Raw genomic sequence first — 13,462 nt, forward strand, 5'->3', positions numbered from 1 at the left:
CAGTGCTGATTAGCAGGAGAGGGGGAGACCAGAAGCCATCCACAGCTGTCTGAGTAACATTTAAAGCTGCAACGCTACCTGATAGGAACTCAACTCTGCTGGGTTAAACCACATACCTCGGCCCCTTTGCTGCCTGTCAGGGAAAAATGAGGGGCGGTAAATGTGGAGAAGTGCGGGGGAAGAACACAACTACAATGTGGCAGTTATAAACCCAGCGCAGCACACGGAGGGTGTGTGGCCGCAGAACAAGCTAGGGAGAGACAGAAAATTAAAACCATCCATAAAACATCCTAACAAAAATATTCACATCGGAATTTGGAGGAGGAGGAAAACGAGCTGCTGGTACAACACCACGCAGTTCAGGGGAGGGAAGATGATATAAGGGGAATAGATGAAGACACACGGCTTGCAGGCAAAGAGAAATTGATAGCATTTATGACCAACGTGATTGATTGTAGTTTACAGAACAGGGAAGAAGATGACTGAAAGATTAAAAATGATAACCAAAGTGACAGAAAAGAATTTACAAAAACAACAAGGAGTCCGGTGGCACCTTAAAGACTAACAGATTTATTTGGGCATAAGCTTTCGTGGGTAAAAACCTCACTTCTTCAGATGCATCTGAAGAAGTGAGGTTTTTACCATCTGAAGAAGTGAGGTTTGTACCCACGAAAGCTTATGCCCAAATAAATCTGTTAGTCTTTAAGGTGCCACCGGACTCCTTGTTGTTTTTGTGGATACAGACTAACACGGCTACCTCCTGATAGAAGAGTATTTGCATATGGGCAATCTCTCGGTAGACCACATACATGCAATTTTAAATGAAGGTAATAATGTAGTTTAAACAACACAGCATTTTTTTGTTGGAGCGCACATAGTTTAATAACACATGGCCGGGAATGACAGAAAACTGGGTTTGAAACAGAACACAACCCTGATGAGATATGTGTCCAAGAAACATGGTTAGTGAGAAAACTCATGTTTAAGCTTTCAGGATATGATGTAATCAGCCGTGACAGAGAAATGACAAGAGGAGGAAGGTCTAAGTTATGTTGGTATCGATGTGCAGAACTTATGTTTTGAGTACAATACTGTTGAGATTCCTCCACCTTCATACAAATCTATAATGTTTACAACCCAGATAAAAAAACAAGACAATCTAGAATTGGAAGAGTTAGTTAAGGGTGTCAAAAGCCTGTATATTACTTGTGGAGACCTTACTAGCCATAGTGAATTATGGGGAAGCAGGAAAACGGACTATAAAACAGTTTCACTGATACGCCCAACCTGGTATTGCTCAATTCTGAAGGTTTCATTTGGTGGATGGGACTTTTTCATGTTTCGATCTGGGAATTGCAAGAAGCAATATGGCAAAGTAATGCAGCTGGGAAACTATAAAGAAGATGGAATGGGAAGTGATCACTTGCCTACGCTAATTACATATCAAGGCCAAGGTAACGTTGAAAACACTGAAGGAATTCCTACCTGGAGGCTTAGAAAAGCAAAGTGGGGATGCTTTAAGGGTAGGTGTGCTGAGTATCCGAGTACCAATTGTGTAAGTGATAATCTAGAGGAATTTCATGATAATATAATAAAAGGAGCAGTAGCAGCAACCAATCTAGCTATATGTAAGATACTGAACTACCACAAACTCCAAAATTCAGTTCCCTGGTGGAATGAAGATTGTCAAGTGCAGTTAAAGAAAGCAATACGTCATACAAACAAGCCAAAAGTACAATGAATAGCAAGGACTTAATGAACTATAAATGATGTAAAGCAGTGGCACAAAGAACTATTAGAAAGGCAAAGCGAGATTTGGAGAAAGTATTATGGGAAATTGAACAAAGATTCCAAGGCTTCAGAGAGAGATAAACGAATGAATGGGATACAGAACAAAAACAGATTAGACCCTGACTTAGAGTAAATGATAAAGTTGAATGTTCTGACTCAGGAAAAAGCGGACATTTTAGCCAAAGAGTTCCAAAAAGCTAGTAGTGATACAAAGCAAAGCAAAGAGTTTTGTGAACCCAAAAGAATGTTTGCCGAAGAAAACTGTAATATAAAGATGACACAGTGAATGAAAATTTCAGCATACTGGAACTCAAAAAAGCTAATAGACAAGAGCAAAACTACAGCCCTATATAAAGATACCATATGTAATGCAATGCTTAAGCACCTACTGGAAGGCAGCATAAGAGTTTCTTTTAAATTATATAATAATCTCTGGGAAGAGGAATACTACCGGCCGAATGGAAGCAAGCAGTGGTTATATTGATAGGAAAACCTGCCCAAATACACACGAGACCTGATGCGTCGATCTATTCCGCAAAATTAAGGAAAGACTGAAAAATGAGAGCTTAGTAGCATGCTTGGGGAAAAAACGAAATTATGCACTGTGTACAGAGAGGTCTCGGGAAAGGAAGCTGCACAGCTGATCATACTGTAAGATTAAAAAGAGAAATACAACCCCCCAGGAGGAACAGAGCGTTTCTGACAGCTGTCTTCTTGGACACCGAGAAAGCAGGACACGCTGTGGAGGGAAGGCTTGCTGTAGAAGCTAGCCACAATTGGAATAAGAAGAAGAAGGGTCAAGCGGGTAAGAGACTACTTAAGTAATAGAAGAACCATACAAGTAAAGATGGGGGCAGCTTTGTCAAATCTTTATAAATGAACTAATGGCTCTCCCCCGGGGGTGTTATCAGCTCAACCCCGTTTAACTTTATGACTAATGATCCCCTGGGGAGTATACAGGCAGGAATAGTTATTATCTGATTTGGGGATGACTGTGCGATATAGACCCAACATAGAAGGCTTCCGATAGCTGTGGAGAGAACCAGTAAGACGCTCGAGGGGGATGTGGTTTCAAAACGGGGAGATATGCGGGGATTTAAGTTCTCACTTGCTAAAGCTAAGATCGTCCCAAAGAGGAAGACTGGGGAGGAACAGAACTTGTCTCTCTCTCTCTCTCTCTCTAGATAGGGCCCGTTGTTTTCAGCTTTTGTTTTATTTAATTTCCCCCTGGAATTTACAGTGTTTATTACAACAACAAAAACAGGCAAAAATCAGTGCAAAAAACTACTAATAATTTTTCTGGGTAAATATCGGGATTTGTTTTGGTGGATGGAAAGACAGGGGATGTGGGGGAAAGTATTCAGTAGATTAATGCTCTGACTTCCGTTCATCAGTGTGGTTTGGTGCAGAATTAAAACAGAACTCAAAACACAATGCCACCTCCGAGGTTAAGAAAACAATAGATCTCATGCAATGTATTGTAGTTTCCTAATAAAACAAGTTATTTTTTATATATCTGAATGATACAAAAGTAGGGTGAGCATCAGAAAAAACAGAATAATATTTTTTGTAAAACCCGGGATTTTTTCGATAAAAATCGGTTTAAACTGAAAACAAAGGGGCTTATCTGTATAGAAAAAATACAGGTAGCTCAACATTTGACATTCTTAGGAGTTATGTCCAACAGCAAGCTCACTTGGAAGGGTCACCTAGGTAATATCAAGATTAAATGTAAAGCTAGGATGAATCTGCTTCAAAGAATTGTTGGGAATGCTTGGGGTATGCCGAGCCTTTAACTCCACTTCTAACTCAACACTCGAACAATCAGAGCTGAGCTGAGCCCAAGCCCTGCAATTCACAGGTGGTGTGAATATCACGATTCCGTTGTGTGGGCTGCAGGTCGCAACCGGAGAAATGCCTATAAATGGAAGGATGAAATTGTTAGATTTCACATTTTGGGCGAAGGTTAATGGAAACAGAGAAGATCAAAGTACTCAATGAATAGACGAGGACTGCTGGGAATTAAGTAGAGAAGAAAGTAAGTGGATGCCACAAACTCCCAGGGTCAAAAGGTGAGTAAAAGACTTGGGTGAAAAGGAAGGTCTGGAGGAAATTAAAATCTTTAGTCCTGGGAAATCCACCTACTGCTGGACGGTTGTGGAGCTGGAATGATAAGAACATAAGGATGAGCAGGGCTATCAAATATGACGACTAAGATTTCTGAATTTATACATAGCAAATGGGGCCAGCTTTGCTAAAGCTCTACTGACGGTTCCAGAGACAACAGCACGGGCAGAGTGGGAATGGCCTTTATATCCCCGAATTTGGAATTAAGAGATCTAGGAGCCTAGCCAATTCTGTGGCCGTTTGATGGCCAAATTGATGGGTGTACTGTTGGCACTGACCTGCAGAAAAGCTGTATGCTCAGCTATGGCTGTTATCCTACCTGACTCTTTACTGGGTGTAACAGCGATTAGAAAGGAAGCCTTGGAAAGCAGGAATGACTTATTCAATGAAATATTGTTCTTAACTATGGAGATAGCACAATTGGGTGTATATATATAGTAACAGTTTGGATTCCAGGGCGTGTCGGGACACTGGGCAATGAAATAGCAGATAAAGCCACAAAAACTGCCTTACAAAGTGAGGAGGTTGAGAAAACAGGACTTCAAAAGTTTGGTTAAGAGAGAACTTGCAAAGGAACGGGAAGTACTTTTTCCAAGAGGAAAAAGGACAACGGTTCCATGAACTATGTCCTCAACTTGAGGATAATGGTCTATTAATAGCTACGACAGCTCTGAATATGGTTACTTCCGTTCTTCAAACAGCTCGCTGTGACCCGAATGGTAATTTATATTTACGAAACAAGCACAAAGACGTGCTCTGTGACGCATGCAAAAGTCTAAGACCCAGCTGAGAAACTGTTGTGGTAACGCAGGGAGTATTACACAAAAAGATTCTTTCTCAAGAACTGAGAGGCCACGAGGTGAAAGACTATCGTCGGAAAGGACTGGTGAGGGCGCCGGGAAAGTGGGGCAGCCGTAAAAGAGAATCACTTCGCTTTTCGAAGGATACTGGGCTAGGGGGGAGGACATAGGATTTTGATGATGCGAGAACGTCTGAAGATGAAGCATAAAACAAGAGGAGAAGAAAAAGATAGAACAGAAGAGGGCTGCAGGGAACGTAATCTGGAGTTTGGGCAGGCAAGCCCAGAGGAGAGGGCTGGAAGATGGAGAAGGGGAGCAGAAAAGAGTCCAGGGAAATAGCAACAGGATCTGGGATCAAGTAGAGGGCAGTTGCTAGACTCAGAGTCCCTGGTCTGGAAGCCGGAGTAGTGGGGGGCCCGGGTTCCCCTACCAACTGCTGGGGAAGCGGCAGAGGGCCTGGCCCTGGAGCCGGCACATGCACAGCTGACCCAGTGGGACTCTGAAACCTACAAGGGTAGGACTGTTAATGACCTAGCCGGAGGGCTGAGTCACACGGTGAGTCCAGGAGAGCGAGGTCAGAAAGGGATCGTGACCTGAAAAATACTAATCCCCAGACATGGCCACCAGGAGGCTCTCCAGTGGTGACTAACTCTCATCACAAGCCTGTATCACCTTCTGAACCCTACGACTGTAACTCACACGTGTGCCTACGTTCACTTGCTTTGCCCTTGTACATAACTCTCTCGTTTCCTTTTCCTACCTAATCAGTCTTCAGGATTGGCTACAAGCATCTGTGGTGGGAGATCTAAGGTGCAACTGACCTGTGGCAAGTGACTGGGACTGGGGATAACCTGAATATCGCTGTGATTCTTGGTGGAAGGAAGGGTCCGTCGATTACAGAGATACACTCACCTGGGTGGCGAGACAGAGTGACATACCCCAGGGGTACTGTTATAGCACTGGAGGAGATTGCACTGGTTGGTGAAATCTAAGCATAGAACTCACCACCCGTTCGGGGTTTGTGCCCTGGTGTTTAACAGTCTGCCCTGCGTTTGGTATCATGCTCTTGCGTCACCGCTGGGAGTGTTACACTAGCGTGACTGTAAACTCGGGTGTAGATGTGCCATGAAGGGTTAGCCCTTAAGCGTGACTGGGAACAGACGGGTGTGTGCTGTCTGCACTAGAATTTCAAGGCATGTTAGTGGACGTGATCCGTGCTAGGGGTACCAATGAAAACTATTCCAGGGCTGGGCAGAGCAGGGGCACAGAAACAGGAGAAACAGGCCACTCCATGGGACGGCCTAAACGCAAAGGCCTGCGCATTGCACTCACTTATAAGGGACTTTGCTCCCTAAAGGTTTCTGCCAAGGATACTAAATCTGGTAGCCCGAGCCTCCAGCACTTTGCTCCTTGGGTAGATGCCAAGCTAGGTGTAAGACGCTGCCGCAGCAGACTTGGCACTGGTCTAAATGACTGCACGAGGGAGAGCCAAGCCCTCGGAGTGGCTGGCTGCCCAGGCAGCCTCCCCTCACTGCAGCCCTGTTCAGTCTCTGAGGCCTGTCCCCGGGATTCAGGCCCGGGGTGTTGGACCGTACAGCAGGCTACTGCCTCTCCCTGCTTCGTTTACAGCTTAATGGAGCCCAGAGTGACCTCCTGCTCCGGCCTGTCTGTGACTCCCAGCCCCAGAGGGAGCAGCTGGCTGCAGATCAGGGCTCTGGGTAGCCCTACGGAGCCAGACCTGCGTGCAGGCTGCTGGATGCTGCGTCGGCCTTGCCCTCCCGGCTCGGCCTTGCCTCAAGCGATTGCCAACAGCGGCATCTCCCCCGCCCCTTCTATTCAGCCCCCTTGGCACTAGCCCCGGGGTGGCAGCCGGGGCCCCGCGCTGAATGGGGAAGTGTCTGGACCTGGGTAGAAGTGAACACAGCTCACCCTGCCTGGGTCACGGGAAGCTCCGGGAGGGCTAGAGCAGCTCCTGGGACGCTCGCTGTCCCAGGCCAAGGCCTGGGTCAGGAACAGCTTGCTCCCCAGGTGAGGCCCGGCACCCTTCTCCCCAGGCCTGTCCTACCATCCCTGGGGCTGGGCACGGTCCTGGGCTCCACACACTTACCAAGGTCAGGCCACTGTCTGCCCATCGCACTCTGGGCCAGCTGCCCGCGGACTGGTCTCGACTGTGACTGGTCCTCTGCGGGGTCTGCTCTGGGGCTGGCACTCGCCGCACAGTCGGGCCAGGGACGGGGGCCGAAGGCAGGGAGCCCAGCCGGGTGGGGCAGGCCCTGGCACTTGCCATTGGCCGAGCTAGTGATGCAGAGGGGCAGGAAGCCCCCTCTGTTGTTTGTGAGCAGGAACATGCAGCCCTCCCCATCTGGCTGGATTGCCACAGGAACGTGGCAGGGCCCTAGCTCAAGGAGGGCAGCGTGGAAAGAAGTGGGTCTGTGTCCACGGAGGCGTTCAGAGCAGGGCTGGGCTTGGAGCCGGCCAATTCAGCCCCACTTGCCTGCACGCTGGCCCTGCCCCATCCGGACTGTGTGCTCAGCACCCTCTGCGCACACGCGGGCAGCTGGTTCACCCCGGCAGACATGGCCCAGAGCCGTGCGTAGCAGTGCCCGCTCCTGGCCATGCAGAGCCCACATCCAGTGCAGGAGGTTTTGGGGGAACATGAGCAGGGACTGCCACTCAATTCCCCAGAGCCGGGTGGCTCGCAGACAGCTGGGAAAGCGGAGGGGCAGCAGAACAGATCGAGAGCCATACCAGTGCAGCCGGAGGGAGGGTTCCTTTCGGGCTGGTGACCCCGGCGCTGCCTTTGCTGCTGTTCGTCTGCGGCTGCAAAGGAGAAACGCACCCTGAAAGACAGGCCTGGTGGCCCATGCTCCCCTCCACCCCCCACACACCTTCCCAACCCTACGGGGCAAGCATGGATCCCCTGCATTAAGTGGCCAGGCCGAGGCGGACATGAGCAGGAAAGCCAAGTGCCTGGCGTGCATCCAGGGCTCCAGAGAAGGCCCAGATGTGGGTGAGACACAGGGGAACTGTGTATGGGCAGCTCTGCAAAGCCCTCCTGGCCTGGGAGAGACTTCGGATATTCGAGTCGTGGCTCCGGGCCAGGCAGAAGCTGCAAGCGGCGGGCACCAGCTCGCCACAGCACTGGCCTGACAGGAGCCTGTACCGCCGGCATCATTTCCCACCGGCCTCGGGATCTAAAACCGATCTCTCCGCAGCCCCAGCATGCTGCTCACCTTGCCAACATCAACCTTCTTGTTCAGTAAGCTCTTAGCTGCTGCATGGGGAGGGAAAGGACAGGGTTAGTGGCAGTTCCCCCCTCGCCAGGACCCGCCGTGCTGCCGCCTGCCCTTGAGGGGCGGAGAGAGGCCGCTTCAAACCCAAACCCTGATGGGTTACGCCCGAACGCAGAAGGGGAGCGCCACTCCTTCCCTTAGCCTCCTGCACCCAGGGAGCCCCCACCTTCACCGGCTTGAGCGGAATACGAGATGGGGACTCAGAAAGGTCGGCCCCGTTGGCGGCTGTTCCCTTCGTGCGAGGGCAGCATGCCCTCGGTTTCCCTGCTCAGCAGAGCTGCCCCAGGCAGGCCCAAGTTTGGCCAGCGCACACGCGAGCAGAGCTGGGGGCAGGCTTTCTGGGACAGCGCTCGGCTCTGGCAATGATGCCCCCTCGGTCGCCCCAGAGAAACCCTCCAAACCTTCCTAAGTGGGGCAGCCCTGGGGTCTCTGCTCTCTTCCCCCAGCACCTGTCGTGACCGCTGGCCAGCAGGTGCCGCTAGAAACCCACTGACTCAGAATGTCTCCTCCCAGCTGGACCTTTCACTAGTCCCTTCCCTGGTTCCTAAACGCAGGCGCTGGGCAGAGGGCGCCAGCTGCCTCCACGTGATCTCCCGCTGTTCGCCCTCTGCACCAGTCTGATCTACCCTCACCCCCGTCCCCAGGGCCCTTCTCCCCTGCCCTCACACCAGCCGGCTCAGCGCTTCGCCACCTCACAGCCAGTCAGCTGACAGCTGAGTGGTCCTTCCTCTGCCCCAACCCTTCCCACGCAGGATCACGCCCTCCAATAGCCAGTCCCCAGCCACTACTGCCCCTCCGGCCAGGAGATGCCCACTGGGCAGCACGGCACTGAGGCGCTCTCAGAACTTGGCACAATCTCATTTCGCTCCTTGAGAGCACTTCCTCCCCTGCCCCCGATCTCACCATGCGCCCACCAGGCAGGCTGGGGGAGGGGGGGTGTCAGCCTGCACTCCTAGAGGGGCACGTGGAGACACAGGGGTTAAGGTCCTTCCCCAAGGTCAAACCTATGCTGGGACTAGAACTCAGAGATGATGCCCAGCCCCTGCTCTAACCGCTATCCCGCACTGCCTGGGCTCCCAACCCCCTGAGTGTCACAGCCTGGTGTCCATGGCCCTCCCCCGGTGGGGTCCAAACAGCAGAAGCTCGCTCTCCAGGAAGCAACCCCTGGAACCCGCAGCACCTGCTGTGCTCTGGGTCCTGTCTTCACTGCCCTGCCCAGCCCTCCTGCCCTGTGGTCTCCAGCATGCTAGGCTGTGCTGCCAGCTTCCCCGCTGTCCCCTCTGGGCCTGACTACCTGCTCTTTCGCCACCCCCCCGCCCCTCCTTGGGTTTGAATCTGCATTCAGAATAGCCAACAACTGTCCTGTGTCAACCAGCCCTGGCTGAGAGAGCAGAGGAGCTGCAGGTCTGGAATGACAGGCATTGGCAGAGATGTGGCAACCCAGGGCTGGATATGCCGGGGGTTGGGAGTCAGGATCGAGGGGCACCAGCAGGGCTGTGTGGGGAGCCCAGGGCTGGGATAGCAGGGGGATGGGGTCAGGATTGAAGGCACCGGCAGAGCCAGGGATGGGGGCCAGAATTGGGATAAAAGGAAGTTGTGAGTCGGGATTGAGGGGCACTGGCAGGGCTGTGGGGAGCCCAGGGCTGGGATAGCAGGGGGCTGTGGGTTGGGAGTGAGGGGCACCAATATAGCCAGGGGCAGGAGGCAGGACCGGGATAAAAGGGGTGTGTGAGTTGGGATTGAGGGGCACCAGCAGGGCTGTGGGGGGAGCCCATGGCTGGGATAGCAGGGACATAGGGTCAGGATTGAAGGCACCAGCAGAGCCAGGGATGAGGGGCAGGATTGGGATAAAAAGGGATTGTGAGTTGAGATTGCGGGGCACTGGCAGGTCTGTGGGGAGCCCAGGGCTGGGGTAGCAGGTGGCTGTGGGTCGGGAGTGAGGGGCACCAGCAGAGCCAGGGGTGAGGGGCAGGACTGGGGTAGCAGGGCCTGCGGGTCGGGAGTGAGGGGCACTGGCAGAGCTGTTTGTGGTAAGCCTAGGACTGAAACAGAGGGGCTGCCGGTCAAGACCGAGGTGCACTGGCAGAGTGGTGTGTGGGGACAGATTGCACACCACCTGCCTCTATCTGCCGGCTTTTAACTGGTGCCGTTTGTCGCTCATTCGCACACAGAAACCCACTCTGAACGCTACCCGAGCATCGGCGCTCGCCCTACGGCCCGGGGATTAGGTGGAACACAGGGAGCGCCGCCTCCCGGCCCACTGCCCCACGGCCACCTCTGCCTCCCATCCCCCAGCCAGCTCTGAGGAGAGAACCCGGGGAAAAGTTTGCTTACCTGAGAGAAATGTACAGAAGAGGAAAGCGAGAGAGACAGGCAGGTGAGAGGAGAAGGAGGGAGTGGAGGGCAGAGGAGAGAAGAGAACAAAAAGAGGTGTTGATTCCGGCAGAGTGCAACATTTGCGGGGAAGGGGAAGTTACCACTCACAGCTGGCCTGAGCACAGTCACACTGATGAGGGTGCGGGGGTGGGGGGTGGATAGTAGCCTTTTAAAATGCCACAACAGTCAGAAAAGCGACAAGGCAGAACGAGGCAGCTCTCCGCTCCCCGGATCGTGTCTCTCGGTGTCACCGAAGTCAAATTCTTTGTCATTCAAGCACATTGGCCCTATTCCCCCCCCCCAGTACCCCCTAACATTGCTCCCCCCCCCCAATCTGGGGTTTGAAGTGATCCTTGCTAGCGTCTGGTGTTCAATTTGGCTTTGCTTCATGCAGCCAATTTCAAACGAGCGGGCGCATGCCCCCAACAGATCTATCCTGCCGTGGCTTCCTGTCACTCTGCTGAGCCCAGGGTGCGTGGGAGGGGGCTGCTGACTGGTCCACGGGAAAGCGTTACCGGTAAGCGCGGCCGTAACTACTACAGCTGTTCCCGCCGCTGGCGCATTCGTAACAATGCGGGTTACTGGGGGGCTTTCCAAGGGACGGGGCCGACGCTCTGGTGCTTAGAGTCTTTAGGGACGGGACAACCCCCTGTGAAAGATCCGCCGTGGTGCAGCCAGGAGGTACCGGGATAAACGCAGGATGACATTCGCTGGCCTGCGCCATGCAGATCAGCCTGGATGATCGTCATGGTCCTTTCTGGCCTTAACCACGCAGAGCTTCTTTAGCCCTGGCAATAGAGGCTGTGATCAAAAGGTAGCTGGTAGCTTTCCTTGGCTCTGCAGCACGGATCCAGTGGCTGACAGCGTCTGTCCCTGGGCTGCACACAGCCACGGAGGGCACCCAGCCAGCAAATCCGGCCAGCTGTGACTCAGAAGGGAGCTGTTTGGGTGCCTTTGATAAAATGCACTGCGCAAGTACCTACACTGTGCTGAAAAGGCTACAGGCTTGGCCCACAGCCATGCTCTATGCGATGGTCTAGCTGGAGTCGCCCCAAGATTGGAGGATGAGTTACTCCAGGATTAGAAAGCGTCTCGAGGACTTGAGACATCCGTGCAATGCCCATGGGGACAGAGGTCTCAGCTCAGGCTTTGGCAGAGCATTCCTCGCATCTGGAGAGTGGAATGGTCGGTTCTGCTGCAAGCCAGCCCGGTCGGCTGGGCCTGACAACAAGGGAGCTTCGCACTTTCCAGCTGTGCTATTAAGGAGGGTCAATATCCCTCGCTGAGGGAGGAAGAGGGGCGGAGGCATGACTCACCCAAGCTCACCCAGCAAGTCAACGCCAGAGCTGGGAACAGAACCCAGGAGTCCCGGCCCCCAGTTGAGCGGCCCATCCCCTGGGTCACCCTGCCTCCCTAGAGCAAAGCCACCAAGCACGTAAACTGTGCCTGCCTCGTCAACCGTCACTCTTCCACATGACACAGAAGAGCAGCTCTTCCAGGGCTTGCAGAACCTTGCAAATCGGGAAGGGGAGCTGCCTTCATACCTTTCAGCAGAGCCCCCTGTGGGGAGCATCCAGACAGGCGGTACCAGTAGCGTCTGGCAATCCTGGTGCCCTCCTGCAGGGGACAGCCGCCTGGCTGAGAAACGAAAGCATGGCGTGCGCTGGGAGGGAACCCAACCTCAGAGACCATCTACGTGCCACTGGCAGTGGGCTCCCATCCCCACGGAGGAGGAAGTTGGCCGTGCAAAGCGGTCACGCTCGGACCCTCAAAGCTCTTCTGACTGGTAACCCAGCCGGAAAGCAGGGGACGAGGTCCCCAAAGCCCAGCTTGACCCTGGGCTCTCCAAACCTAACTCCCAAAGTCACGCTTGGGAATGCCCGTCCACAAGGTTCAAGCTGCCGGATGCCCTGCGCAACACGTGTAGGGTGAGGGACCTGGTCTCATCATGTGAACTCACAGATCCTGGCACAGCACGACCTACCTACAAGACTGGCCCAGATGCTCCAGTAACCGTTTGGGGGGCTCATCCCCAGTAGCCATGGCGAGGGGAGGGGAGATGGATGCCAGCAGACTGAGATCTCTCATGGCCCCCTGGGCGTTTCACTTTGCTATGGCTGGCTCCTGGACCGGCAGGGAGCCCAACTGAGTGTAAAGTGAGGGACTGCAGCTTGGTTTCCCGAGGCTCTGGATTGGCAGAGGATAGAGCTCTGGGGAGGTGATGCATTCGTTCCTGTGACAAAGTGGGGGATTTTCTTATCTTTTCGTGGTTTTCCAATGGTTTGCACGCAGAGGGAGTGGGACTCAGTGTCCCTGGGTGTTACTGGTTTAACGAGGTGAGGGGAGAGGGAGTTTGTTGTTACAGAGGACCGGAGAGGGAACTTGGGACCCCAGCCAATGGCCTGGAGGAGGGACACCCCGGCGACTGGTGACCTGACGACCCTCACCAGAGACCCAGCTCAGGAGTCGCAGCCAGTTCTGGCCAATGGGAGGACAATGGGCTGCGGAGAGAGGACCCCATGACCTAACCAGCCGGTTCCAGCTGGGGGTAGGGGGGAGAGGAGAGGAGGCCCAGACGACCCTGTTTACCTGGAGAGAAGACAATGGACAGAGGCGGGGCCTGGGGCCGGTGAGATCAGATGCCCAGCTGGGAAGAGGGGGGCTCTGGGCTGGAGAGGGGGAGCAGGCAGAGCCCACCTGGATGCAGGGGAGACTGGGATGTGCTGTGCTGAGGGAGGCCAGGCCTGAGGGTCAGAGGGTTTCCTATGCTGTGTTCAATGCTCAATAAACCCTCCTGTTTTACGCTGGCTGAAAGTCACTCTGGTCTAGAGAACAAGGTTGCATCAACCCCTTCGGGGAGGGGGGGTGGAGGCCCCGGGGGTCCAAAGCGAGTAGATTCCCTGAGGGAGCCCGTGGCGAGAGACAGACGTGCTAAGGCCATGGCCGGCTCTAGGCACCAGCAAAACAAGCTGGTGCTTGGGGCGGCACATTTTTAGGGGCGGCATTCTGGCGTGGGCCATGTCACCCCTAAAAATGTGCCCTGGCTGCCCTAACTCACCTCTGCTGCTGCCGCTC

General features: G+C 53.5%; 1 protein-coding gene across 16 annotated transcripts in view; it reads right to left on the reverse strand.

The window, feature by feature from the left end:
* CAMK2B (calcium/calmodulin dependent protein kinase II beta) overlaps positions 1-13,462 on the reverse strand; it is a 145,205-nt gene that overhangs the window by 19,621 nt on the left and 112,122 nt on the right. For 13 of the 16 annotated variants that reach the window (XM_054017957.1, XM_054017949.1, XM_054017956.1 and 10 more), the window contains 2 exons: positions 7,952-7,992; positions 7,467-7,538 (listed from right to left, as the gene is read on the reverse strand). In XM_054017957.1, the coding sequence (XP_053873932.1) occupies positions 7,467-7,538; positions 7,952-7,992 (113 nt within the window). The remainder of the gene's footprint in view (positions 1-7,466; positions 7,539-7,951; positions 7,993-13,462) is intronic. The other 3 variants (XM_054017955.1, XM_054017951.1, XM_054017945.1) reach the window with 1 other exon arrangement.

Source organism: Malaclemys terrapin, chromosome 2, assembly GCF_027887155.1.
Source record: "Malaclemys terrapin pileata isolate rMalTer1 chromosome 2, rMalTer1.hap1, whole genome shotgun sequence".
In the NCBI taxonomy this organism is placed as follows: domain Eukaryota; kingdom Metazoa; phylum Chordata; order Testudines; family Emydidae; genus Malaclemys; species Malaclemys terrapin.